Below are 27,295 nucleotides of genomic sequence, written 5' to 3'. Positions count from 1 at the left end.
AGAGACTTTGCCACAACAAATGGGGAAATCGATCTGGCTTGTTTGTTTGTAGCTTCACTATGGATTACGTGGAATTTCGGATAGGAGGTTCTAGGTCGGTTGAAACAGGTTAGTTCTTCGGTGCGTACCCTCTTCTGAGGGAGACGATCAAGTAGGCGGGGAAATGAGGGTGTTCCCATGATTGTTTTGTTTGTTTCGGCAGCAATGGCGGCCACCCACCATGGAGTCCAACTAGGGGACGCTGAAGCACTTAGATGTATAAGGCTACAGACGCCAGCCGTACAGTGCCGCTATAACCTAATATAACTACTCAAGCGAGAGTAACTACACAAGGTTAACCCTTGCCGCCAGGAAACATCGGATGTAAGCAGAAGGGAGGAGTAGACAGGAAAGATTTAAAGTGAGAGAGAAAGACGAAGATGAGGGGAGAGAGAGACAGGAAAAGGCGACTGCCGAATTCCCCTGGGTGGGTCAGGCCAGGGGTGCCGTCTACGTGAAGCCGGGGCCAAAGGGGTGTGTTGCCTCTGCCGGGGGGCCTTAGAGGTCCAATCACCCGGCGTCGGCTCAACCCCCAGGATCCCCTTTTCCCCGGACACGGCAAAGCCACGCACGGCTAGGCGTGGGAGGGGGTCGAAACCCCCCCGTTAGCTCGGGTCCGTGGTGTCGCTACACACCAAACGCCTGCTTCCGCAGACGCCCCTGCGGGGTGTGTCGCAGTTTTTTACGTCATGCTGCCACCATTACAAACAGCTACTTTCCACGGGTTTCCTACATCGTCTCCGCCATCATGACATCGCTGAGCAGACACTGCGCGCACGTCTGATTTGGTGCTTGCCCTTCGGCGTAGCCTCTGAGCTGCGCTAAGTAAAATATTACAATTAAAGTTGAAGTGGCACGTGCATATAGGATGCGAATCGCTGTTAGTTGTACAGGAGTTAATGAGGATAGAGACAATTAACAGCAAAATGGCGATTTCGTTGACCGCGCCAGCCATCACCTCCGCGTCTGGCAAATGTCGAACCCATGACGTCACTCTCACCATCGGGACGCAACAACACTTGGTTCACAGATGAGGCCGAACTTCGCCACGAGGACCAAAGTGCATGCAGTTCTACATACCTTCGTTTGTGCGCACGTATGTTCTAAGTTCTAACCCATGTTCAAGCTCTCATTGCGTGCTTAACTCTTTACCTACACCCGAGCACAACTGATTCATTTCATAGCAGAAATTCCCCACTGTCGAGCAGCAAATACTCACAAAGAAAGCGAACGCAGATATTTGAAAGGCAGAAAAGCCAGCGGAATCGGCTATGCCAAATGGTGGCATCAAAGACAACTTACGAGGCAAATGCATTCTCTGAAACGAGCGAGAGGGCGATTTGTGGTACGCGTCGAAGATATTGCAGGCGAAGCGCAGTCAATGCAGGCATGTGGACACAAGGCCGGTCAGCGCGACCTTGAGGTGAAAGTAGCCTATAGCTGCAATTACGACAACGCCGCGGGCAGCTATAGCTCTGCCGCGGCTAGCTGATGACCCACGAAATCGTGGCTTTCCTTCTAAACGCGCCTGTGCGTTAGTAAATAATAGCTGCAGGAAAAAGAAAAGAGAATAGGAAAGATACGTGCACTGTGTGCGTGACTGGTGTCGCGTTGCTTTGTAACAATGCTCCGCCGAGCAGTACTACAGCATTAGATGTTACACGCGGGATTGTGGAAGGAAACTAAATCTCGTCGTCCTAATTTTCAATCGGCTTCCACGTTCAGGAGAGATGTCAGTAATGCGACTTCTGGACACGGCAACATGCGACCTAGCGGGTGTCCAACGGTGTGAGAGCATGATTACAGACGTAACCACATAAAACAAGAATAATAAACAAGGATAAGCAAACAAAAACAGATAACGAAACATTGTTCTCCCAGCACTGACGAAAACGTTTGACCTTCCGCCGCGGAAGTATATATAGTCCGGACAGACTCGACATCACCTTCGGTTTATATGCTGCATGTCACGCCGCACACACTCCGAGATTTGACGTAATCTGATACGGTATACCTTGTAGAAGCATCAAATACTGACGAGGGCTGGTTAAAAGAGAGGCTTATACTGCATGTCTGTTCAGCGTCCACCCTTTGTAAATTGCGACACAGACCGCTTTTGTGCTCGTTACTCAAGTGGATGATACAAGGACAAAAGGCATGAATTACAAACACACACACAACACACACACACACACACACACACACACACACACACACACACACACACACACACACCAAATGTATACGTGCACGTCTTACGTATGTCTCCTTGTCCTCGTCTCTGTTCTGTGGCGTATAGAAATGTGACAAACACTTTGTGCATGATTATATCGAGACACCCGGCTAAACAGCGTGCCAGTGCTGATGCCGCACATGCTGTTCAATGAGGCCAGACTCCAAAACGGCCATCCAGCACTGACACAGGGTGACGCGCACACACACGCGCGAGATTTATTTACTTTGACTTGTTTGATTTAGGCTAAAAGGGGTGTCAGCGACGGCACCATCGTAGCGGCCACTTAGGACGATCTGACGAGATGAGCATCATTTGCACGACAAATCGCAGTGCGGAGTATGGAATCGACGAACGTCCTTTAATTATTTCCAAGAAGTTATTACGAGTAAGGAATTGAAGCCATACGAGTACTAAGAAGTGAATGTCTATTAAGCAAAAAAAAAAAAAAAGCGTGCAGATTTTGGGGACAACGATCACGAAAACTGGCTTGGTCTCGGGATTTATAGTAAATGGAGTAACTTTGATTTATAATCCACCATGGAATAGTGTTGCCTAATGTGGATATTTAAACGGTACATTTTATCTAGGAACTATGAGTGATTTGTCATGGAAGTAACGTCAAAGTCATATTGAAGTGGAAGTGCGTTCTGCCGGGAACTCGAATAAAAACTTGAAGGACCATTGAGCTTCGCCTTCAAGAGTAGAACGCGATAGCGTAATCGGGTCCCTTGCGCATCGCTTTCTCAACTGCTAGCCTAGCTTGGTTCTCAGTGCATGCCTCAACAGTGGCGCAAGGAAACGAACGTCTGTGCGCGTAAAATTGGCCGCATCAAACTATCCTAGAATGTCTACTACAAGACCAAAAGGACATGCTTCTGGGCTAGTTGGTGCGTACATTGCTTCTGCTCTTCTGCTTCTCCCTTTTTCAAGAAATGTATTTCGCGCCTCAGTCTTCTGTACCTAAGCAATACTACAAGACCATTTGCGCAGTGCTCACTACGCCATAATTCTTCCTTTTTCGAATCAGCGAAGGGCCCACGACGCGTCTGTAAGGCAACACGCGAACCTACGCAGCTGCTCACTTTGTTGATGCTTTTACAGCTGATGATGATTAAGTATGTCTGAGCGCTTTGTAATGGGTGGGCCTTTAAAACACCCACTCGTTGCGCAATCCACATGTTTTGACGCTTGGCGCGAGTGTATACGATTCTGCCACGCAATATTACATGCGTTAAGGAGACTCCTCCGACAACAAGACATTCATATAGTGTCTTTTTTTTTTCGGAGCTGTTTCAAGCAATGGCGTGGCTTTGTGGTAGAATACCCGCTTGCCACGCAGACGGCCTGGGTTCGATTCTCACTCGAACCTAAGATTTTTATTATTTTATTTGCATATTTCTCGATTTTGCGGTCACGGACAAGATGACGATTTTTCGCTCACAACCAACGACGCCGACGCCGACATCGGAATTTCTGCGAAACGAGCTCTTTAACGCTATCGCGTTAAAATAAAACAATGGCGGCAGAAATATAGCGCACACAGGATATATATGGTATGCAGGCTTCCCCTCAGAGCACGCGGCCAAAGCTTTGATCCCGATGGTAGAGTGGACAGATATATAGTAAACTAGTTAGCGCAGAATAGTTCAAATGAAACACAGCTGAAGGAGTAGTCATGTGCTTGCGCGAGATGAGCCTAATCACGCGCGAAACAATGACCAATGGAAAGCGTGTTATACAGTGCTACAAGCCCCACTTGTACGGCGAATGCAATCCGACTAAGTGCCCGTTTTTACGACCAAGTGGCGGCGTTGTATACAGGCCACGCCGAGGAAAACTGAGCGTAGGTGAAAGTAATAAAGTTCGATTACGAGGATCGCAAAGCTACTGCACCGTTTACGCATTGGAGTTCCATGTTTATCGCGGCTTTGGTGCATCAGGATAGAGCAAAAAGAAAGATAAGGAAAAAAAAAGAAAGAAAAAACCCGGGGATATTTTCAATTAACGCTATCGCCTTTATCCGAATCGCCTGACTGTTAAGTCAAATCATTGTCAATGTAAGAGTAGCCAAACACGGCCGCCTGGATCATCGGCGCGCGCACGCACGCACGCACGCACGCACGCACGCACACACACACACACACACACACACACACACACCTATATCTATATGACACTCGATCTAGCGAATTTCCCTATCTAACGAAAAAATTTCCATTCCCCGGTAAATACCCACAGGGTTCAGTGTTGTCATGAACGTAAATTAACGAACTATCTTGGATACCAAACCCGATTTAGCGACGTTGTCATTCCCGAAATAACTAAGTAAAACAGCGGTGATTTCCTTCTTTGACAGACTGGCTTTTCTTCGATCATGCGCTCTGTTAATAGCTCTGGGTGCCCCACTCAAGATCCTACCCTTATTTTGACGAGGCTGCAACCCACGCCCATGCACCGAACAACGTAGAACAACGGACTCGGTAGCGCTCTCTGTTAGGAGCGGCGGTGGCGGTTACTCTCCTTATTCCACGGTCTCTTCGCAACTTTGTTGCTCGGCCTGTTCGCACAAAACAAAGGTGGAAGTAATTCAATAATGTTACAAAGAAGCGGCAAAGTTCCGTAGTATAACTATAATACAGTAAAAAGTGCTGCACAGAAAAACGAAGCGCAGCGACAAGTTGCATGGCTTGCGGAGACAGCATTCAGAAAGAGGCAAGTCCCGTGCCGGTATCGCTACGCAATGAACGAAAGTTCTTTTTCCTGGTCTGTATGTAAACGCGCAAGTAAGGAAACTTACGTTGCGGTTATGGGTAATAAAACAGCCGTTTGACGCGCCTACACTAAACCATGGATAACCGCGCACGGCAAACGCTGAGTTCAAATGACTGTGGTGCAGGGGCGTAGCCAGGGGGGGGGGTTCAACCCCCCCCCCCCCCGAAATTTTTCAATTTTGCTTGCGCATATATACACGTACACATACAAACGCACGCACGAACATACATAATGTATGGTTGAACTCCCCCCGAAAAAAATTTCTAGCTACGCCCCTGCTGTGGTGGTCTGCGCATATGGTGAGCGAGACCGCTTAAAGGTCGCGCCCCGGTCCGGAAAGTCCCAACAGCCTCGATCTCGGGCGAACTTTCAGCGAATGGCTCGCGAGAACATCGATGAACCACCCTCATCAACACCAGGAAACCGCATACATTGAAATGATAACGAAAACTAACAATAAAAACAAAAACCCCAGCTTAGGCATACGTAACGTGTTCCAGTGCGTCAACTGGCCCAATCCTACGTAGAGCGCTTAATTGCATTCGACGACTGCCAACCCTGACCGACGAAATTTCCGAAGCTCGGCTTGCCGGGGAACATAAGAGAGAGCAAGAGAAAATAGAGAAAGGGAACACAGAACCTTATACAGCGTACCACATCTCTAGCGACGCATTCATTATTTGCAAATTGGGTGCGGCATGCTTCCAGAGGTCCAATTTAACAACAACAGGGACATTAAACAGTTTAGCAAGCATAGGTGGGATAAACTTTGCACACATTATTTTACTGAGTGCATAAGCCTCAATACCTGGCAGTCGAAATTAATTAGAAATAGCGCGATCGTACGATTCCAATTTAAGAATATAGTGTGGCTTGATCAATAACATTTTGTCTTGATCAATACGGTGAGCTGCAAGATCTAATGTCTAGCGGAAATGGCAGCGCAGCGCACTTCGCACTCAGGGACTATGTAATAAATGGGTTCACGTCGACAAAGGTGCACGACATCTCACACACACAAAAAAAGCGGTTTTAGGAATACAGAGTTTTTTTTATACAGAGTTTTTCTTCAGACAATACACATTTTTAATAAATATTCTATGGCAGTCGCGCTCCAGTCGTTTTCGCACACGTATACTCCATGTCGATGCGGAAAGATTTTGCCGCAACTAAAATGACATTGACGAGACTTATTAACAAGAACTCGTTAATTATTTTTTAAATTATTGATTAGGTGGCAGTTTTACATTAGAAAGTTGCAGTGCGCGTCAATTTACGGCATACCAATTTTTTAGGAGTCACGAAAGTCTCACGTAATTCGAGATACTCCTAATCGAATTTTAATGGCGAAATCTAAACTGATCGCACCCGGCGCGCAGGAAACGCGGCCTCTCGGTTACGTCAGACCTGAACTACACGTGACAAGGAAGTGACGGAATTTGAATCAAGGTGCGCCGAAGCAGAATATGGCCAGAAAAATTGACAGGCATTCTGAAATACAGAAATAGAGAGCTCATTCTTTGGGCGCGATGTGTGGTGGCCATTTCGCCGGTCTGCAAGAAGAATTGAGAGCCGCCGCGGTGTCTGCCCTACAGAGTTTTATGCTTCACAGATAAAGAAAAGGTTGATATCGCGGTTTTCTCGCGCACAGCTCGAAAGAAACAGATAAGTACCAAACACAACACGCAAAGGTAAGGCGATCCGCTCGCGCAAGTGAGATGACTTGACAATTTGCACGAAAAGACGCGGCCACGACGCACCTTCATTCAACTTAGTCACGGCCTTTTGATAGGTAGTTCCGGTTTGACGCAACCGAGAGGCCGCGTCTTCGGCGCGCCGGGCGCGATCACTTCCGATTTCGCCGTCGAAATTCGATGATGAACATCTCGAATTACGTACACCTTTCGTGATTTCTAAAAAAATGGGTGTGCCATAAATTGACGCGCACTACAACTTTCTCACATAAACAACTGCCATCAAGTCAATAATTAAAAAGACAACTGCCATGAAGTCAATAATTAAAAAAGTTATTTAACAAGCTTTGTTAATTAGTTTCATCCATGTCATTTTAGTTGCAGCAAAGTATTTCCGCGTCGACATACAGTACGCGTGCGGGAACTACTGAAGCGTGATTGTCATAAAATTTTTTATAAAAAGTATGTAGTCTTTAAAAAAAATCCCTGCATATGGGGATAACGAGAGCTTCTTCTGGACACCCCGCAATAAAAAACTTGTAAAAAATTCAAAAATACTGCAATGGGAAACAAATGTTTATTCCTAACCGTTCCGGCTGGTGGATCGGCATCAATCAGAGGACGTAGTATATACATTTATTTAGAAATTTATTTGGGTACATTAATTTATTTTGGGAATTGCGAAACCTACGAAAGGATAAACTGTTCAAACGAGAACAATAAACGCTCTTTCTTATTTTTTTAATTACTCATGTTCACTGATATGACGGGCAAAAACAGCGCACAACAAGTACGTAGAGGTTTACCCCTCAACGCGCTGCTTTCTTGCCCAATACATTTTAGGCCTGAAATACCGCTGTACAAAGCATTGACAGGAAGCGCGCATCAACAGGACAGTGGCATTGACAGTGACACGGCCGCTGGAGTGACACGGCCGCTGGGGTGACAGGACAGTGACACAGCCGCTGGATGGAAAAGCGCACGCGGTGCGCTTTTTCTTACACGTGTCCTCTACAGTCAGACTCGGCGAGGATGTCGACCATCTATCTAATGAATACTGGCAAGCGCGCGAGGCAGCTGAGCAACTTAGCACAAAGGTTGCGCTGAGGCGACACTCTTCGTTTAATTCCTGGATGTTACCAAACGCCTTTCTATAAACCATGATTGCAAAAACAGCGCGGAATGGACGCAAAAGGCGAGGGCCTGACGATCGAAGACTGGCGCTGTCGTCGTCAGTCCCTCGTTTATTGTGTCTCTTCCGCGCTGTTCATGCACGCAGTCATGGAATACCAACTGACCGGTCACACACCTTGCTTCTATAATCCGGCCGAGATTTAGGCGCCCGACTTGCTTACTAAAACGATGGCTTTCAGGGTCAGGGAAGCGATATCACTGCTAGATTTTCGACTGCGGGTAGTCAATGTGCGTAAATACGATTTGCGGCCGCAAATATGTATATTAAAGATATGAACGATTCCAGGGTCATTCATATACCTTTCACGGTTCGCAAAGCAACGGTAAAGCTCTTCATTTCTACGGACCAGGGAATGTGCATGACAAGGCGGTACAACTATATCCACGAACGCTCGCCACATGCGACGGAAATAATGCACCCTGTCAATGACGGGCAAACTGAGACTGACTGGCCTCTCGGGACCGACGCTTTCGACGTCTGGAAGGTTTCGCTTGAAATGTTCGAAAGCCATATTCGTTACGGCTTAACCAGATCGTTATCGAGCTGAACAAGAGTGAGAGAGAAAAGAAGAAAGCTGCGGGAGAGCGAAGAAGCAAAAATAAAAACGCCGGGAGCGAAAAAGCGAGAGTGCGCCTTCCCGCCGCCAAAGCGATAGGCGCGCTTCCGGCCAAGGCCAACGAAAGAAACGACGCTCGTGTCCGGGCTCACTCACAAGCACCCCCCCCCCTTTTATCGCCTTCGTCACCCCAGCAGGCACGATGCCGCACTTACTGAAAACAACCCGCAGAAGCTCGGTCTGCCAGGGTAGAACGTTCTCGTTATTTTGTGGTCTGCAGTGCATGAATCGTTCGGGCAAGAGTAGCTGGTGTCCCGTTGCAGTTGCGATACAGCGAGAAACGCTAGACACGGATGAAATAAACGAAAAAGTAAATGAAAAAGAGCGCTGCCCTGCTTTCCATCGCCGTTTAGTCGCCCCTGTCTGTAGTTCTTTTTGGCCATGCGACTGAACTGCAAGACAAATACACACTCGTTCCCTGAAGGACGTTGCGTATCAAGATATATACGTATCGAGTTAGCTTCGACGTGGCGCTTAGCAACTTTATTATTTTTCCGCTTTTAGCGAGGTGCTGAATACGCGAGCGATAAGAAGATGGAGCTATGAAATTCGGTCAGTAAACAGCAAGGGCTGATTAAGAGATCGCATATATGCCCGTCGCATATATCATATGAAGCCTCGCAGTAATATGACGGGCGTTGAGAGCAACCGCGACGTGACGCGCCGCACATTTGATATTCGTTTACAAGCAACTCATCTCCGTATGTAACTTAAAATGACTGACGATGTTTCCGGCACTAGATTTAATTGAAACACGGGTTGCGGCACATAATAGCGCTCACTATAGTATATTAAACGCACGCTGAACGAGAGCGCGTCAACACAGACGCATGTAATGTATCACGGAAGAGCGGTGAAAGGCGTACGCATCTTCTCTTCGCATAGGAAGAGTAACGTAGACGTTGCGAGTATGTTGATCAATATCTTTGACATTTCCTGACATACCCCAGCAGCAGCATCTTAGCAGTTCTTCTCTTCATGGTTTCTCAAGCAGAGTTCTGTGCAACATTTCTCCAGTTTGCATATTTTGTCACTGCTATAAGGCACTTCAAAGGCGTGGCAAACCTTCGAATTATGACACTAAACGCTCTTGGCATCCAAGTCACGCCGGTCGAGCAGGGATTGCGACGGTAGACTGTGGACGCCTTTATATATGACCCTCCCTTCGACGCATCGATACATCTCTATGATACGATGCTCCGTTGCATTTGGACCAGGGTGATCGTGGTGATGATCGCAGTGGTGACGAAAGGCGGGACGCGGGCTTGACTGGTATCACCCGCCCACGGTAGCGAGTTTAGGATTAATTTCGATCACTATCTTTTTCTTTTTAACCACGCGGAAAGAAAAAAATGGGACATGTCCGCTTTTTTTTTCTTTTTTTCCTTTCATCGGATTTAAAAACACCCGACGTCGTGCATCGGGGCGCCACAGCCGCTTAGCCACTTTAAGCAATGAAAAAACTTCAGTATCTATTGAATTCAGGAATAAAAGAAAAAAAGGAAAAGGTTTGGAAAATCAATACTCAATAATTCATCGCGAGCGACAAGCGAAAAATATAACTTAGTAATATTACTGTCATCAACATATCAATGAAATGGTGCATAACAGAGCATAAACAAGACGAATATTGAATAAACATACAAGATACACATGTATGTCTGTTCTGCCTTTGTCTGTAGTTTATGCGCTGTTAATGGAAGATCATAAGTAAACAGCAGCCCAAATTCCCGCCCTTGTAATATCGACCGATAAACTTTCTTACTTACCAAGGGCGTCACAATACGCAATTCTTGATAGCTCTGCCAGTCGCCACATTATTTATATATCGATTACAATTTAATTCAGATTTATGCAAATAATATGCATATATGGTTCATCGTAACATGCCTATACAGATGGAGGTCCCAGGGTATTTCGAAGTAGGCGGCACCCGCTGTACGAGTAAAATATGGAAGAGGGAAAGTTAGCGAACATCTCAGAAAACATAATTTACCAATGTGAATGCGAAGGAACAAATAGAAAACGAGATATGCTTAATTATGAACGAATAACAAGATTTTCAATTTTTTGTTTAACAATAATTTAGTCTTTATTAATCTATTTAGTTCAATTGATTTATTTACGTAGTTGGTTCAATTCATCAGTTCATTATAAGTGCTACTACTCCATACTTTATTCACTGCTTAACAAGTAGAGCACATCACTTAACCGCTGAAAATGTTCAAGGAAGAAATAGTAACACTAAGAAAAACGGCTAAAGAAAAATCCGAAAATAAGATGTTATCCCGAAAGATAGCTGAATGAGAAGGCATAAAGGCACAAGTCGCCATCGCGCGAAAAATTATACGAAAAAAAAAAAAGTGTTCCAGGGGGTAAAAGAGAAACAAGCGCATACATAAAATTTTATGCATGCCATACGCGCAAGCATTTGCCATATTCCTTCGGTGAAACACTACGGGCGCAGTTAACAGCAGCGCATCGCAGGTGCTGTGCGGTGAAGTTCCGGGAAGCATGATTTTGTTTACGTCTCAATACGACCCAAACTTTCATTAATTGTTGGTTAAAGGCGTTACAACGGGGCTTGCTCAAGCTAACGAGCTAGAGGACGCGCAACTGACCGGAGAACGCGTGAGCGAAACCATCGCCGTGCTTTCGTCACGCGCTGACACGCGCGCTCCTTCTCCGGAATGAATGCGCATCAGCTTCCCGCGCACGTGTATTGCAGAGGGTGTCATCAGCGCGGCCTCGCACCGCGCCCCCCACAGCGTCCGTTTTACTCCGCGTTCTGGCGTCACGCTTTTTTTTTTTTTTTAATGAAAGGAAACAAGAAGGGTGTCGGGGCTTACCAATAATATGATGCAAAAGTTGAAGAGGCCCCGGTAGTTGGTCCATCCTCGGGAACTGCTGAATAAAGAGTCGCACGGCTTGTGAATCCTGCGTAAAAGAAGAGTCGGAGAGCCTCTCGTCACTTTCTCGGACCCATCGGTGACAGGCGTGTTCGCAGTCGTCCCCACGACGGGCGCATCGCGGGGCGACTTGGCGACATGCGAAAGCTCGTTACAGTTCTCCATCGGTCGCTTCGCCACACACTGCTGCACGAGGAAAACGCACGCGATGCGCAGCTGCTCTCGTGAAGGCCGCCCGCGCGTTAAAACATGCACCGCCGAGACGATCAACTCGCGCCGCGCCGCGGCTGATGGTTTGTTTCGGTATCGGCGCGCCCTTCCGTGAGGCTAGACCGGGCACGCGTCCTGAATACATGCAAGCGGCCGCTAGGGGCCTAGGTAGCGCTACATGCCGTTCGGAGCTTCCGTTCGCGTTTTCGGTTAGCCGAGCGAACGATTGGAGAACGCGCGGCAAAAGTCACGAACGAGAGCCCGTGTGTGAGTGAACAGTTCGAGGAAACTAGGGGACTGCACAACTGTCTTATCGGGAGCCTCACCAAGTTTCCTTAAAAATAAATAAAGAATGCTTTACTCGTGCGGGAAGTGCAAGGTGACACAGGAAGTTCCGAAAACAATATAACCTTGAATTTTATGGCAGTCAGTTCTGTGCGGACGTCGTCTCAGATATGAGTGTTACTGAATGTTTATTTTATAGTGTGCTGTAAATCTCCCGCACACCGAAAATTTTGATCACGTGGATAAAATCTCTTATTCCCTGTGTAACACGCTTGGTGGGTATCAATATTGCTCCTAACACGCATGACACGCAATGCCAATTGGTTTATAGCTGAATTTCACCGTTTTGGGCGTTACTAGGGGGTATGGTAGGGTAAATGGGCCATCTTGGGGTCAGCTTCATGTCTCAAGAACTGTTCCATATTTTATTTTGAAATCTTGCGTGTTCATTAAAAGCTCTTGGCCTTCACACTGCATAAATTTTACCCCGTAGCTTTTCTTATTTTTTTGTATTTGAGTACTAAATTTTATTTATTCATTTATTTATTTTACCCCTCAAGGCCAAAGGCATTACAGAGGGCGGTGGGAACAAAAAATATACATACACAAAGCAAAACAAATACAGTGAGTAATGCTGGAGTGTAAGAGTGTAAAATGAAATGTACCTTTTCTCAAAAACACGAAAAATGGTATGATCGTGGCATTTTGCAAGTTAATTCCACATGGTAGTGGCATTAATCCCTAGCTAAAAGAACGAATTCCTGCACTTATATCAAGAAAAAGAAATATTGTCTCCACTTGTCACGTGCATTAAGATAACTAATAAAATTTTCAAAGTTTTAGGTTCAGCAGTATAACCTGAGAAAATTTCAGCGCAATCGGTCGGATAGTTTTCCAGAAAAGGTGGATCATGTTTGGATAATTAAAAAAAAAACTGATCCTGAGAAAAACGCACTTTTTTTCTTTTAAGGACACGTGCGGAAAATGCTCGCAAAATAAAGCAATGAATATGCTACAAAAGCATCCCTACTGTAATTGCAATCAAAGCTTATGAAAATGGCAGGAAATTAATACATTTAGCCGATCTAGTCATATATGTCAAAAATACATACACGCAGAAACAATGACGGAAAACGACATTTCAAAAACCTCCGCAACCGTCAGGAGGCCCGTCGTTTGGCGCCATTTTTAAATTGCTTCCTACGCGCTCGCCAATGCACAGTTTTGCTCCTCAGAGTGTGTATTATTTTTTATTGAAGAAATGAAAGAACTAACCTTTTGGGCCGATTTACCCTACCATACCCCGCTTAAAAATTACGTTTCCACTGTGTGATCCATGCAGTTAACCACACATGCTATCATGCAATTACGCGTGGATGCACCTACATCGCTCGCTTGATGGAGACGCCAAAAAAGCAAGTGTAACACGCTGCATTAATGGTTACTGCATTGGTACGACCTTCGATCGGCATCAAGTGCACCACTTTTCAACGCTGTCATCGGCATTTGGTTCGTTGTGTACTCAAGGAAAGTGCGTATTGCGATTACGCGAGTGTCTTCCCTGTCCCTGTTTATTTTGCGCAGTTTTTCGTAGTAAGGGAGTACCGACTCGTCCAGTGCTCAGTCCTTTTAAAGTATTCTGCCAAGAGGCAAAGAAATGGTTTCAAGGCGACGGTGATGCAGGAGATTAAAACGAGATGGTAAACTTTCAAGATATTTACGAAATGAGTTCATTCGAGTACGTTCTGAGCACTAGGATATACAGGCGTAAGCGCAATTTTTAATTAGTGCCGATAACTATACAATTATAGCGTCATATCTTGCAGTTTGTTCTCTAATTTCTTATCAACAAACAGAAAGAAATGTCCATTTAATAATAGCGACCGAATTACCACACTTTCAGGTTATACTACCGACATATAGAACGCACTGTTTTGCCTAGCGATTTCAAATCACAGATGTCGTGGCGACTTCTCTGCTTTATGCGGAAAGCACTTTCAGTGTTTGGCTGCGGGTGATAACATTTTTTTGCCCCCTAGTATAACTTTTCCTCGTAGAGAAACCCAACCTGCACTATACATAATCCCTATGGCTCCAAATCATTCGCTTTCGTCGTAGAGTGTATATACTGTGTAGTAGTAATAATGCACGGGAGAGCGACCGTATATTTCTGATACAGCTGAGGTCCGCTGAACTCTTTGGGCTATCCAGCACTTTGGTGACTATCATCGTTTCCATTAAACGTAATCTGTGCACAGCAGTTGCGTTATCCCCTCCATCGCATAAATGAAAATATAGCTGCATCTGATTGCAGTCAACACGCGGGAAAGTTTTATTTCTGGTGCAGTCTTCTAAAGGTATACCACATTTAGCTATTTGTGGAGCGATTATTAAGAAAGGGAAAATAGACAACCACCCGTTTATTGTTACGATTATTGTTGAGTCCAGAGGCAACAAAAAACGCCGTTACTTTAAATCGGTGCCCAAGAATTAATTTTTGTCACGGTTGTACTTAAACAAGCTATCCTAAAAGCTAAACGTGACTGCCACAAATATTATACCTATTAACAGACTTGCCTTTGAAGTAACAAACTCCCGTAGGTTTTAACGTCGAGTTAAAGTACAAGAAGAGTTAAATAACCGCGGGCTTGTAGAATCGGTTCACATTGTGTATTGTTCTTCCACTGTGATGCGCACTTCGAATGATTTGAAAGGAGCTTCGCCGCGCCAGAGGCCTTCAGCTGTGGTGAGCCTGCCTGTTACGGCCCCTTGTCCAGATGGCGCAAACACAGATATATCGAGGATTTCATTCGAGGTGGTTCCTGATGGTGTATTACCAATATCAAGCTATTCGACAGAAAGGAACCAAAAGGGGCCGAAAGGACATATGTTAATCCCAAATGGAACCTACAGCAGTTCTGCCTCTGTCGAACAAACACGATAGTGGATAATGTATAGGGGCGATGGAAGAAACCCGAACAGCGTGCCGCGTTAGCGCTCCGCTGTTCGCATTTCTTTTCATCTCGCTCTTACCTTGGTGGCAATAAAAAGACGCTACAGTCGTCCTTAAAAATATCATTGATGACTCCAGTGTTTTTATTACCAGCCAGGCTACAACCACTTGCAAAGAAATGCGAACAGGGGATCGCGTTTATGCCGCACTGTCGCGTTTCTTTCCATCGCGATAGTAGATACCAAATTTTCTTTCAAACAAAAAGCAACGCGGTTATGGTTGAAGTGGTATGTCATGCACTTTTGGGGGGGGAAACAGCACACTTCCCTTGGTCCTTACCACCTCGCAAACCCCGTGAGCAACCTCCCTTCCCTACTGTTCAGGTGTCCTATATGAGACAAATAGCACAAGATACACTTCCCAGCCTTCAGGGTCATACATCCATAGTGTGGGTCAACACCAACCCTGTACCACATAAGATGGGAGTGTGCATCACACAAAATGGGATCCCACGCAACAAATCCAAATAGAGATCAGTGGAAGACACTGCTGACCAGCTCAGAGAGAGGACCAGATACCGTTGCTCAGGAGAGCCAATGGGCTTGCGGAAGCCAGCGGAGCCCTCCGACCATCAGTGGCATATCCAGGGGGCGGTAGGGGCTATTTCCCCCTCCTCCCTTCAGTGCCTGTCTTCCACCTCCTTTGTCAGGTTGCTTCGGCTACCACTGACCAAAAGGGGGAAGGAGAATCTTGTCCCCGCCCTCTACCTCTAAAAGGTCTACATTACGCAGCTGGTGACCTTTATTGGTATCTCTTTTGAAACGGGGCGGCGACTGGTGGTCACCTAGCGTGTTGTAATCAGGCACTGTTAACTATATGCCTGTAAGGACTCTGGTTATATTAGCCTCTTAATTGCATTTTTCCCGCCAATACCCTAAACGCCTCTTGCTTATCTCAATCGCTGACCAGCTAAACGTTCACCCCCTTTCACACAGCCTCACATGTGGACGCCGTCTACCGGTATTGCTAGCTGGATACGCTTGGCGGCTCCAGCTACCCATCTGGACAGATGCTAATCACCAGTATGGACCTTTTTTATAAGACCGATCCATCGTGTAACTTCGATATGCCGCGAGATCTAAACAGACAAGATGAAACATGCTTGCACCGCATGAGACTAAACGTCGCATACACCAACTACTTCAGGAGCAAGATTAAGCTGTCGGACTCACCAATGTGCGTCTAACGTCCAAGAAGATCTGCATCATGTTCTTTGTGAATGCAAGCGATACGCATCAGAGAGAGCCTCTGAAGGCGGCCTTGCATTTTCAACGGGGATCGTGCTTAGAGTTGCGACATGTTCTGGGCCCATGGCAAAGCAGCACCTGTGCGCTACGTGCCACGAAAGCGCTGTTGACTTTCTTGCGGGCCACGAGCCTGAACGAAACTTTGTAAACTTGTGTGGCTGTATATGTTATGCGTTTATCACTGTATATATCATAATCGTCACCCAGCACCTGGAGTAGCATGTCAGGCGAACAGCCAGGCAAACATCTCCAGCTTCATTAAAATGGTTATCTCTCTCTGATACTGCATAAATGTGGCGACTTTTGCTGCAGCAGACACGTGCTTCATTCTGTTGCGAATATTTGACCAGAAACGTCTTTGTTCTGAAGCAGCCAACTCGGACTTCGAATAGCAAAACGCGGCCCCCTGTGTCACCAAACAGATTCTCTGTTTCGATTTCTTTTTGCCGCTTTACCTCCGCGTTTTTTTTTTTTCTTCTTCCATCCTTTGCATACAATTTCTCTACGAGGTGTCATAAGACAACGAGGTGTCTTGTGACACCTCGTGTCTACTTACACTTGTTATTACCCTGAGTGTGGTCGCCAAATTTCTTGATCTCTTCCTCCATTCCGTGCCCACGCTTTTTAGGTGCATTTTTAGGTACATGTATTTGTGCACTGTCCACCCATTTCTTTCGATTAGTAGTCCTAATATTTATTTGAAACAAATTTCGCTCGGCGATTCTCTCACATCCAACGAAGCCCAACCCACGTCACCTGCCCCATTCGTTGTTCTTACGTGGAATCCCAATGCCGATCGTCCAAGTGATCTTTCCCTAACTTCCGACCCCGACAAAACCTACGTTTTGTGAACGTTAGCGAACGTTACGCTTGTATCATTCGCGAACGCATTCGCGAAAGTTAGCGCTTGTGCCATTCACTTCCAAATTTTCGCGCACCACTCTGTATGTTTATTGTCAACCCAAAGTGTTCTGTATTTCATTATTACTGCATATCGCTTCACCTTTACCACTAGTTTATATTGGTAGACGTTAAGGTACGCCTTTTCTTCATTTATATACAGAATCTTTTCTTTAGACAATACCAATGCTTTCTAAGAATGCTATGGCAGTAAGGCACCTGTCGTGTTTGCACACGAACTCTACGTCACGGTGGAAATACTTTGCTGCTGCCAACGTAACTATAAAAAGACTAAACAACAAAAGCAACAAGAGAGCGGTTTCTTATACGGGAAAGCTGTAAGGCGTCACAATGTATGGCATACCCATAGCTTAGAAATAACAGAATTCGCAGCAAATTTGAGATGTACATGCTTAAGATGTACTAGTGGGCTAGTTGGTTAGTCACAATAGCCTATGGCAGCGCACATCAGAAACATGGACAACACAGCACGTAACAAAATACACGCAAAGGCGCCGAGATACGCATATTCGAATTTCAATGGCGTTATATAAACCGCTCCAGCGTAGTATCGATATCGTGCATTGAAAGCGCGAGCACCTGGCTTTGAATGCATGTTTAAAGAACCCCCAAGGTGGCCAAAGTTAATCCGGAGACCAACACTACAGCGTCTGTCACAAACCTTCCTCTTTGAGGTTAAGCCCCATCACCCAGTCTGTCGAAGGAGGCTTGCTTTATCGTCGCCCCATTTCAGGCTGACGCTTTGGCGCCTGTCTGCACGGAAGGACTTTTATTGCGGCCAGTCAGGAAAGATAGCACGCAGAGAGCACACCGCGGTTGGCAATTTTGATTTGACACGTGAGTGCAGCCAGCTGCAAGCGGACATTAACAAGCTCGCACAGCTGTTTGAAAATGTGTGGGGCAGGGACAATAATTGGAACATCACAGAGCGCCATATATTTAGCCCGTCTCGCAGCTGTGCGCGGTGTGACATTTGAAGATTATTATATACATGTGTGTGTGTGTGTGTGTGTGTGTGTGTGTGTGTGTGTGTGTGTGTGTGTGTGTGTGTGTGTGTGTGTGTGTGTGGTGTGTGGTGTGTGTGTGTGTGTGTGTGTGTGTTTGGGTGCATGTGTGTGTGTGTGTGTGTTCGGTGCGTTTGGGTGCATGCGTGTCTCACAAACAGAAGAAAGAGGAAGTTGTGTGGATAGTAAGAAAATACAAAAATACGAAGACGTCCCTTCAGGAGAATAATGCCTGCAGTGAATAAACAATTGTCTGACTCGCACTTCAAGTGATGCTTGCAGGGGAACGCTGGTGCAAAAGGTGAAGAAGGTTCAAGAGTACAAAACCCATTAAAGGGGAAAATGAGTGACCCAATATATACGTCATATACCTTCTAACATGATAAGGAAAAGAATGCGCGCTTGTCGAAATGCGGCAACTTCGCGCTCTTCCCAAATTTCTACTTCAAGGACACGCTTCGGCACCGACAAGCTTCGGATACGAAATGAAAATTACTCGCAAGGGTCGTTTGAAAGATAGTGAATTTGTCACCAATCAAACCAGCGCACATACCACTCGCATAATGACAGTGTATACAGGGTGTTTCAAGAAATGTGTCCAACCTTCTCAAAAAATCAGGAAAATGCGATATTTGATTGCTGCCTTCAGAATTGATTTTTCTGTAGTGGCAGGGATATTAAGATGGTTAAAGAAATTATTTGGGACTGTAATTAAGAAAGTTAAATTAATTAACTTTTTTAATTAGTGGAGTTAGGTGGTTGTGTCAAATGGGAGAATTGAAGTTCTTCATGCCAGAAACCCAACCCAACTTTGAGATTTCGAAAAAGTGGAATCTAGTAATAATTACGAAGTAATGAAATTCAACCAAATTCAATGGCGAAACCTAAACAGAAACATGAAAGAACGCAACTGTCATATTCTTCTGAGACGTCCAAAATGAGCGAATGACTTTTTTCTGTAGAGCTAGGCATCTTAAGATGGTTAGAGACATGACTTGAGACAGTAATTAAGAAAGTTAAATTAATTAACTTTTTAATTAGTGGAGTTAGGTGACTGTGTCAAATTGGGGAATTGAAGTTCTTCGTGCCAGAAACCCATCGCAACATTGAGATTTTGAAAAAGCTGCCTCTAGTAATAATTACAAAGTCATGAAATTCAACCGAATTCGATGGCTTTCGCTGTTGAAAGCCGTTGCATTTCGTTGAATTTCATTACGCTACAACAATTACTAGAGGACGCTTTTTCGAAATCTCAAAACTCGGATGGGTTCCTCGCATGAAGAACTTCAATTCTCCCATTTGACACAATCACCTAACTCCACGAATTAAAAAGTTAATGTAACTTTCTTAATTACTTTCCTAAATGATGTCCTTACCTACCTTAAGATTCCTGCCACTACAGAAAAAGCAATTCTGAAAGCCCTGAGCAAATATCGCATTTTACTGATTTTTTGGGAAGGTTGGACACATTTCTTGAAACACCCTGTATAGATAGTGAGTGAAGTCACGGAAGCAGCTTCTCACCGTGTTATTACCCAAATATGACGGCCACAGTGGCCTAAGCACGTGGTGCCATCACGCGTGCATCGCTTTGCGATTGACTGTGGCAGTCTTTCAGCGGATTATCACTGCTGCCGATTGGTCTCTCAGCGTAGGATGCGCCTTTCATGCTGTAACGTTTGTTTGTTTGTTTGTTTGCGCAGCCTCACGACTTGCTAGCACACTAAGATAGCGGAGAAGGCCACATCAGTGCAAACCGTCCATGCTTTTTCTTTCAATTCCACCTTATTCCAGGTAACCAAGGCTTGTGCTGATAGCCTATTGCCCTGTTCACCCGTAGCTGGTTCTCAGGACTAAGGCTCGTCGGCTGGGCCTCTGACTAACCTTTTGTTAGTGCTCAGGTATCTGTGGACTGTTGTTACAATCCCAGGCCATGCGGTAGATGTTGTTTGGGCTATTGCTGACTTTTTCTTATAATGTTTTTGAATGTTAGTGTATTTGCCTTTTACCGGCCCTTTCGTCTTGATATAGTGGTAGGCGATGTGTCGCGCGCGCGCGCGTATATATGATAACGAGAACTTCTTCTGGCTACCGTAATTGTGGGGATATATTGTGGGGATCGCGGATAACAACCCTCGCCCTCACCTTCAGCAGCGGTGATAGCAAGCAACAACGAGCGTCAGTGCGCATGGGCATCTATGTTCGAAGAGTTTATAAGCCAGCCCAGGAAGCGGCCCGAGGGGAGTGGCCGGCGAACTGTCGTCTAGTGTGCGCGGAGTGCGGTCCGCCGGAGCCACGCTGGGCCGGCGCGGAAGTATTGCATCGTTTTCAAAAGTTAATTAGAGCGCAACCACACGACACATTCACACACCCACACACCCACAACCCAGACATCAACCACGCATAGCGCTCACTTCCAACTGATTTATTGATCGGACGGGCTTGAATATATACATGTGGCACATGCGCGCATTAACATCAGATAAGGCCAGCACACACACAATCAAGACATACATTTCCTTCCTGCTCCTTCCATCTTATAGTCTAGAACTGATGAAGTGAAATTCACTGGGAAACAGAGATAGCGACGGGGTGCTTACACAGCGGTCCTTGTCTTTTTCTATGTAAAATGCCTCTAACACTTCACGTGCAGTTTTTCTTGTGCTTCTGCCCAGAATCTTTGTCTCGGAGAATCCTGCGTCACAGCCACACATTATAGCATGCGCAACCAGGTGCGCATACTTATCTCGTTTTATTAATTTTTGGGCGTGTTCCCTTAACCGGTCATTAACACATCTTTCGGTTTGACCGATGTACACCTTGCCGCAGGATAGGGGTATCGAGTACACGACCCCCGTGGAACATTTTACAAAAGGCCTCTCATGTTTCTTCTCGCAGCCGCGCTTTTTGCTATCGCAAATACGTTGGCACAACTGCCCGATTTTCTCGGGCGCCGAAAAGACCATCGGTACACCGTGCCTACCCGCGACTTTCTTGAGATTGTGCGAGAGCTTATGGATGTATGGCACAACTTGTGGCCTAATCCTTGAGGGCTGGGTAGCAGTCGTCGCTTCCCTTGTTCCACGTTTAAACTTCTGCAGCAGAGACTCAGCAACGGCCGTGATGACCGATCGAGGGAAGCCAGCAGCCTCTAATCGGCTCACCTGATTATGAAAACTACGTTGCATGCTGTGTGGACAGGACTTCCTCAGCGCCGATTCCAAGCAGAGAGAGGCTACGCCCCTCTTGACAATCTTTGAGTGGGCAGAGTCGTACGGCAACAGCTCCTTCTTAACACGGGGATGAAAAAACCAGCAAAAGTGCTCATCGTTCCACGTGAGGCTCAAATCTAAAAATTGCAGACAAGCTTCTTGCGGTAATTCGGCCGTGAAAGATAGGCCTCGTCCTAGTCTTTTAAAGACGTTTAAAATAGCTTCAGGGGATGTAAGGTAGAGCACTGCACGGGCTCGGGCCTACCCGGAAACCCGGGCCCGGCCCGGCCCGTGGGCCGGGCCGGGCCGGGTAAAGTAGTTCTCAAGGCGGTCCCGGGCCGGGCTCGGGCCTGAAGCTCCGGGCTTAGGGCCGGGCCCGGGTTTGAGATGGCGGGCTCGGGTCGGGCCGGGCTAGGACTTTGTTGGGTTCGTAAATGGACACCGTAGTGAAGCACTAAATTGGGTTAGACTGATAAAGTGAAGTCTAAAAACTCGAATGTCATTCATTTCACCATCATACGTTTATTATCAGACGAGAAAATCGAGGTCAAAATTCCATTTTTTAAATTTCGCGCCGAAATCTCCGAGCGTGACGCCACAGATTTCAAACTGTATTTGTCGTATTTGGGGACATTGGCTCTATAAAATTTCCTCAAACTTGGTATGTTAAGTCTATGGCCCCCTCAGAGGTCAACGTGCTTCATTTTTAGTGATTAGGAACTACGTAGGACCCATTCGACGCCGTCAGAATCCAAGATGTCGCGGTGTCTGCTGCGCGAACTTAAAGGGGGCGTCGCCACCCGCATTTATCTTTTTGCGCGTATTCTCACTTACCTAGAGTCTTGTTCCGGCGAGTGTGGGGATTAAGGAAATGCTAAAGAGTAATTTACTGATAATAGGGAAATTGTTTTTCTTTCTAGTGCCCCTTCATGTTTGTTCCACATACGTTGTGCATACATATATCTATATGTTTCACATTTTCCTTCGAAAAAAGAATGCTTTATTTATGTGGGGCAAGCTATTTAGAGAAATTTTATTAGAGACAAGTACTGAACTTATTTTGTTCCTTGCATATGGGGCTACTTGATTTATCTTAAACAGGCGAGTTAAAAGTAGATATACCAGACGCTTATATATTTAACATGTCGATATTCTGTGCTTTATTTTCATTCATTATGACTTTAGTAATCGCACTAATCAGTGTAATATAATAAATATATACCTGTAGCTTATCGCAAGAGCGATCACAGAGCTCCAAAGCGAGCAAACGTTTTTGAAGTTTCCAGCCGTCCACTAAAACGAAAGGCCTGCACGGACTCTCGTTAATAGAATTCCTAAACATAGACATTCTTTTTCCGTGGCTTCGTCACGGCCCCCGGTGGTCATGTCACGCGAGATGGACGTGCACAGTCAGCTTGGTGTGCCCAATTCGTTAACATTTGAACTTTCGCCTTTATCCGCTACGTCAGGGGTCTCAAACCCACCTCAGCTAACGGGCCGCATTCACGAAAATTTACTCCCGCAAGGGCCAGAACAGTAACGCAGCTAAAAGCGCGCGGGGGGGGGGGGGGGGTAGAGGGGCTAGGTCGTACCAAATGTCAGCTAACGTTGCCATTTAAGAGAAGAGCTTTCCGATATGTAACGTATGGGTCGTTTCTGAAGGGCATTTAGCGGCAGGATTCCAACAATATCGATACCTATCTTTCATGACCAAAAAAAGAACGCCGATTTTGAAGTATAGAGTTTTTGTTTCACGGTTAGGTATCAACACATGGTGGCCGCAGGGGATGCCTCACGACAAAAAAACTTTAGACCTGTCATGCCTGTGTAACTTAAGAACATACTTATAGAGAAAATGAAAAATTTGGTCCCCTGCGCTATACAGGTATAGTGTGAGAGCTACATGGCACTGCCACAACACCGTTGGAATGTGCAGGAATAGCATAGGTTCAAACAGCATAAGGCCTGAGGCAAAATATATTCGCTTGACGAAATATCAGGCTTTAAAAAAGGCAATTACAAATTCCGTGCCGGGTGATGTCCCTTCACCTCGAACCATAGGCATCCAATGAGTAAGCGTCGAGAAGCTTATTCGCGCCTTTATTACCAAACTGTAACGAACACCAAAAATAGATCGAAATCGCTTCGTCCACCTCCTGTCAGTCCTATCCGCGTAGTGCAGTGGTGACCTCCTACCAGTAGAACATCGTTAGGAAGGCATAGAGCATTATCATACGGCAGAAAAGAAGAGCGCGGTGCAAGCCGTACAAACATACACGGCTGAAAACTGCAAGCAGAAGCCCTCAAAGAGGAGTTTTATAGGTGATACTGAAGAGTGTCATGACGTTCGGGAACGATAGAAATGAAGGGATAAGCTGCACAGCCACGTTCATTCTGCAAAGGTCCACAAAGACATCCTTATTTTGCTCCAGTGGTGGAAGTTAAGAATAACGACTGCCGACGCCTTCACATTTCGCAAGACAGATGCGCACCCCCTGCGGCTAGCGCATGCAGTGCGAGAAACTTTAGCGTGGCAGGATATGTGATACAACGGTGGATGGCGTGCTTAAAGGGACACTAAAGGCAAATATTAAGTCGACGTTGATTGTTGAAATAGCGGTCCAGAAACCTCGTAGTGCTGCTTTTGTGCCAAGGAAGTGCTTATTTTGAAATAAAACCACGTTTTTAGTATTCCGCATCGCGTTAGCGCGCTTCAAATCTCCCGCCTGAAAATACGACTTTCATACGTCACTGCTACCGTGCCCAACGTTGCCCGCTTTTACTGCGTGGCCGCCGACACTAGTAGCAGCCGAGCGGAAGTAGCGGGACCCACAGTAGCAACAACGGCGCTGCGGCAAAGACTTGCTCGAATGAGCACATTCAAAGCCTTCACCAAGTTGCGGTTGGTCTCGTAATCCTCAGTACAAAAGTGCAGCGAGCACAGACGCAGAGGTTTTGACTGTTTAGCACACTGGCGCAATGGCATGACACTAAGCCACTTCGAGCGTAAGGGTTCATTCCGCGGCACCCAGTGAAAAGACACACCGGTTTCCTTGCTGCAGCACTGGCGTTGTGCACCATTCGGGCATCCGGCAATATCACACGCATGTGGCATTTTGTCGAGCTTTCTGTCAGAGCGACTTTCACGAGCGCGCAAAACACGCACGGCAGTACGTGATCCCGAAACTACCACTGAGACGGGCGAGGCGCAGTTCGGAGAAAACGGAACCTTTGAACCACGCGTGCCGTTCCCCATGGCAACGCCACGGAGGTTTTGTTTTCCATGAATCAAGCGGAAACGAATAAACAGCATTTTATTACGTCTTTTGATGCTCGGAATGTTCTTTTTTTTACTGCTGCTAGTTTGATTACTAGTGATTTATTGTAGGCCGACTTCCATACGTCATCGGGATCACTTCGAAAATGTCCCACTCGTGGCGCTCATCATGTGATACATTTAGCTTAATTTCTCGGTAAGTAGGGCACTGTTGTTGATAATATTGCCGTTTTAGAAGTTGTCATACATTGGGCTTTCACTCTGACATAAATTGTTATTTGCCTTTAGTGTCCCTTTAAAGCCGGAATCTCTAGATAATTTGATTTCTTGCACAATAACACGTGAAGTAATAAACTATAAAATATGCCACAAAAGACTTATGGACTGTATATAGTAGCAGCGGTTATAATTGAAATAAATATGATATATGAAAAGAATGCTACCACAAATACTTTTTTCGTCCTTTCGGCTGCCTATACGTATTTCTAAAAGTACACGTGCTGCACACGGTTCGTTATAATTTTCATCTAGGGTAGTGTACATACAGCAAGGTAATAAACTTGGCTTTCTTCCTCCATCATGCTGTGGCAAGGTACTGAAGACATGTGTTACATATCCAGAAAGGTGCATGATTGGCTTTTTCGTTAGAGCATGTTTTAAGTTTCAGTAAAGAGCGCAATGAGAGCGTTGTCTTTTCTCTCTCCTGTTTTTATTGCATTTCCTATCGAAACTGAATTCATGCTGCAAATCACTTTCCATGCTGCCATATCTGCTACAAAACGCTCTTGATGATCCCCATTGCATTAGCAAAAAAAAGAAAAAACAAAAGCTATATTATACCATTGCCGAACAAACGTTCATTGTACCCAATATGTCCACTCAACTCTTTCCATGGTGAGCCCCTTTTTACACGAAATTACCGTAGGTTTAAGAAGAATTGTTAGCAAAATATTCGCCAGCAAAGTGTAGATATTTGCTACTTAAAACACTTTGCTGTAGATTCATCGTTCTGGCAACATCACCTATATTATTGGCTCGGGCCTCTGTCGGGCCTGATCTACCGTCGGGCCGGGCCGGGCCGGGTAGGCGAAATTTTTTCTCGGGTTCGGGCCGGGCTCGGGTCGTGTATTGAATCGCCGGGCCGGGCTCGGGCGGGTAAACTTGAACGAGTTCCGGGCCCGGGCCGGGCCCGGGCCGAAAATCCCGGCCCGTGCAGTGCTCTAAATGTAAGGTCTCCCTGTAAAAGAATTAAAAAATCATCTACGTATCTAAAAACCTTTAAAACCTCCCCCCCCTTTAAAAGCATTATCCAAGTCCCCATCTACTTCAGCCAAAAAGATATCGCAGAGAACCGGCGCGACACACGAACCAATGCAGATTCCCTGCCGCTGAAGGTAGGGCTTTTCGTCAAACATTATAAAGGTAACATTGAGGTAAAATTCTAAAAGCGATAAGAAATTGTCAACAGTAACGCCTGCGTCATTGATAAAAGGAACATCGCCGTTCTTTTCGATGCAGGATTTTACTGATGCCAGAAGCTTGTCATGCGGTACAGAATAATATAGATCTACCACATCCACCGAGAAAGCGTTGCAAGTACCATTACGAGACCGCAAAAAGTTGCACACATCACTAGATCCCTTAGTTCGGAAAGGATCATTCACCGCAAGCTTCTTAAGCTTGCTCTGAAGAAATCTACTAACATTAATTTGCCAGGATCCCCCTTCACTAACAATAGTACGAAACAATAGTACACTTTTGCTGGTTTTTTCATCCCCGTGTTAAGAAGGAGCTGTTGCCGTACGACTCTGCCCACTCAAAGATGTCAAGAGGGGCGTAGCCTCTCTCTGCTTGGAATCGGCGCTGAGGAAGTCCTGTCCACACAGCATGCAACGTAGTTTTCATAATCAGGTGAGCCGATTAGAGGCTGCTGGCTTCCCTCGATCGGTCATCACGGCCGCTGCTGAGTCTCTGCTGCAGAAGTTTAAACGTGGAACAAGGGAAGCGACGACTGCTACCCAGCCCTCAAGGATTAGGCCACAAGTTGTGCCATACATCCATAAGCTCTCGCACAATCTCAAGAAAGTCGCGGGTAGGCACGGTGTACCGATGGTCTTTTCGGCGCCCGAGAAAATCTGGCAGTTGTGCCAACGTATTTGCGATAGCAAAAAGCGCGGCTGCGAGAAGAAACATGAGAGGCCTTTTGTAAAATGTTCCACGGGGGTCGTGTACTCGATACCCCTATCCTGCGGCAAGGTGTACATCGGTCAAACCGAAAGATGTGTTAATGACCGGTTAAGGGAACACGCCCAAAAATTAATAAAACGAGATGACAAGTATGCGCACCTGGTTGCGCATGCTATAATGTGTGGCTGTGACGCAGGATTCTCCGAGACAAAGATTCTGGGCAGAAGCACAAGAAAAACTGCACGTGAAGTGTTAGAGGCATTTTACATAGAAAAAGACAAGGACCGCTGTGTAAGCACCCCGTCGCTATCTCTGTTTCCCAGAGAATTTCACTTCATCAGTTCTAGACTATAAGATGGAAGGAGCAGGAAGGAAATGTATGTCTTGATTGTGTGTGTGCTGGCCTTATCTGATGTTAATGCGCGCATGTGCCACATGTATATATTCAAGCCCGTCCGATCAATAAATCAGTTGGAAG

The 27,295-nt window shown here is 45.9% G+C and overlaps 1 protein-coding gene across 4 annotated transcripts in view; it reads right to left on the bottom strand.

Moving 5' to 3' along the window:
• Positions 1–27,295, bottom strand: part of LOC119403260 (diacylglycerol O-acyltransferase 1) — a 165,161-nt gene that overhangs the window by 79,945 nt on the left and 57,921 nt on the right. For 2 of the 4 annotated variants that reach the window (XR_007417002.1, XM_037670207.2), the window contains exon 1: positions 11,402–11,747. Coding sequence is in view for 3 of the 4 variants with exons in the window: in XM_037670207.2 (XP_037526135.1) it covers positions 11,402–11,626 (225 nt within the window). In the remaining variant the exon portion in view is untranslated. Of the gene's footprint in view, positions 1–11,401; positions 11,749–27,295 lie in introns of those variants that run through there. The other 2 variants (XM_037670214.2, XM_037670221.2) reach the window with 2 other exon arrangements.

Source organism: Rhipicephalus sanguineus, chromosome 1, assembly GCF_013339695.2.
Source record: "Rhipicephalus sanguineus isolate Rsan-2018 chromosome 1, BIME_Rsan_1.4, whole genome shotgun sequence".
In the NCBI taxonomy this organism is placed as follows: Eukaryota; Metazoa; Arthropoda; class Arachnida; order Ixodida; family Ixodidae; genus Rhipicephalus; species Rhipicephalus sanguineus.
The sequence above is the reverse complement of the archived record's forward strand: the minus strand, read 5'-3'. Positions and strand labels throughout refer to the sequence as shown.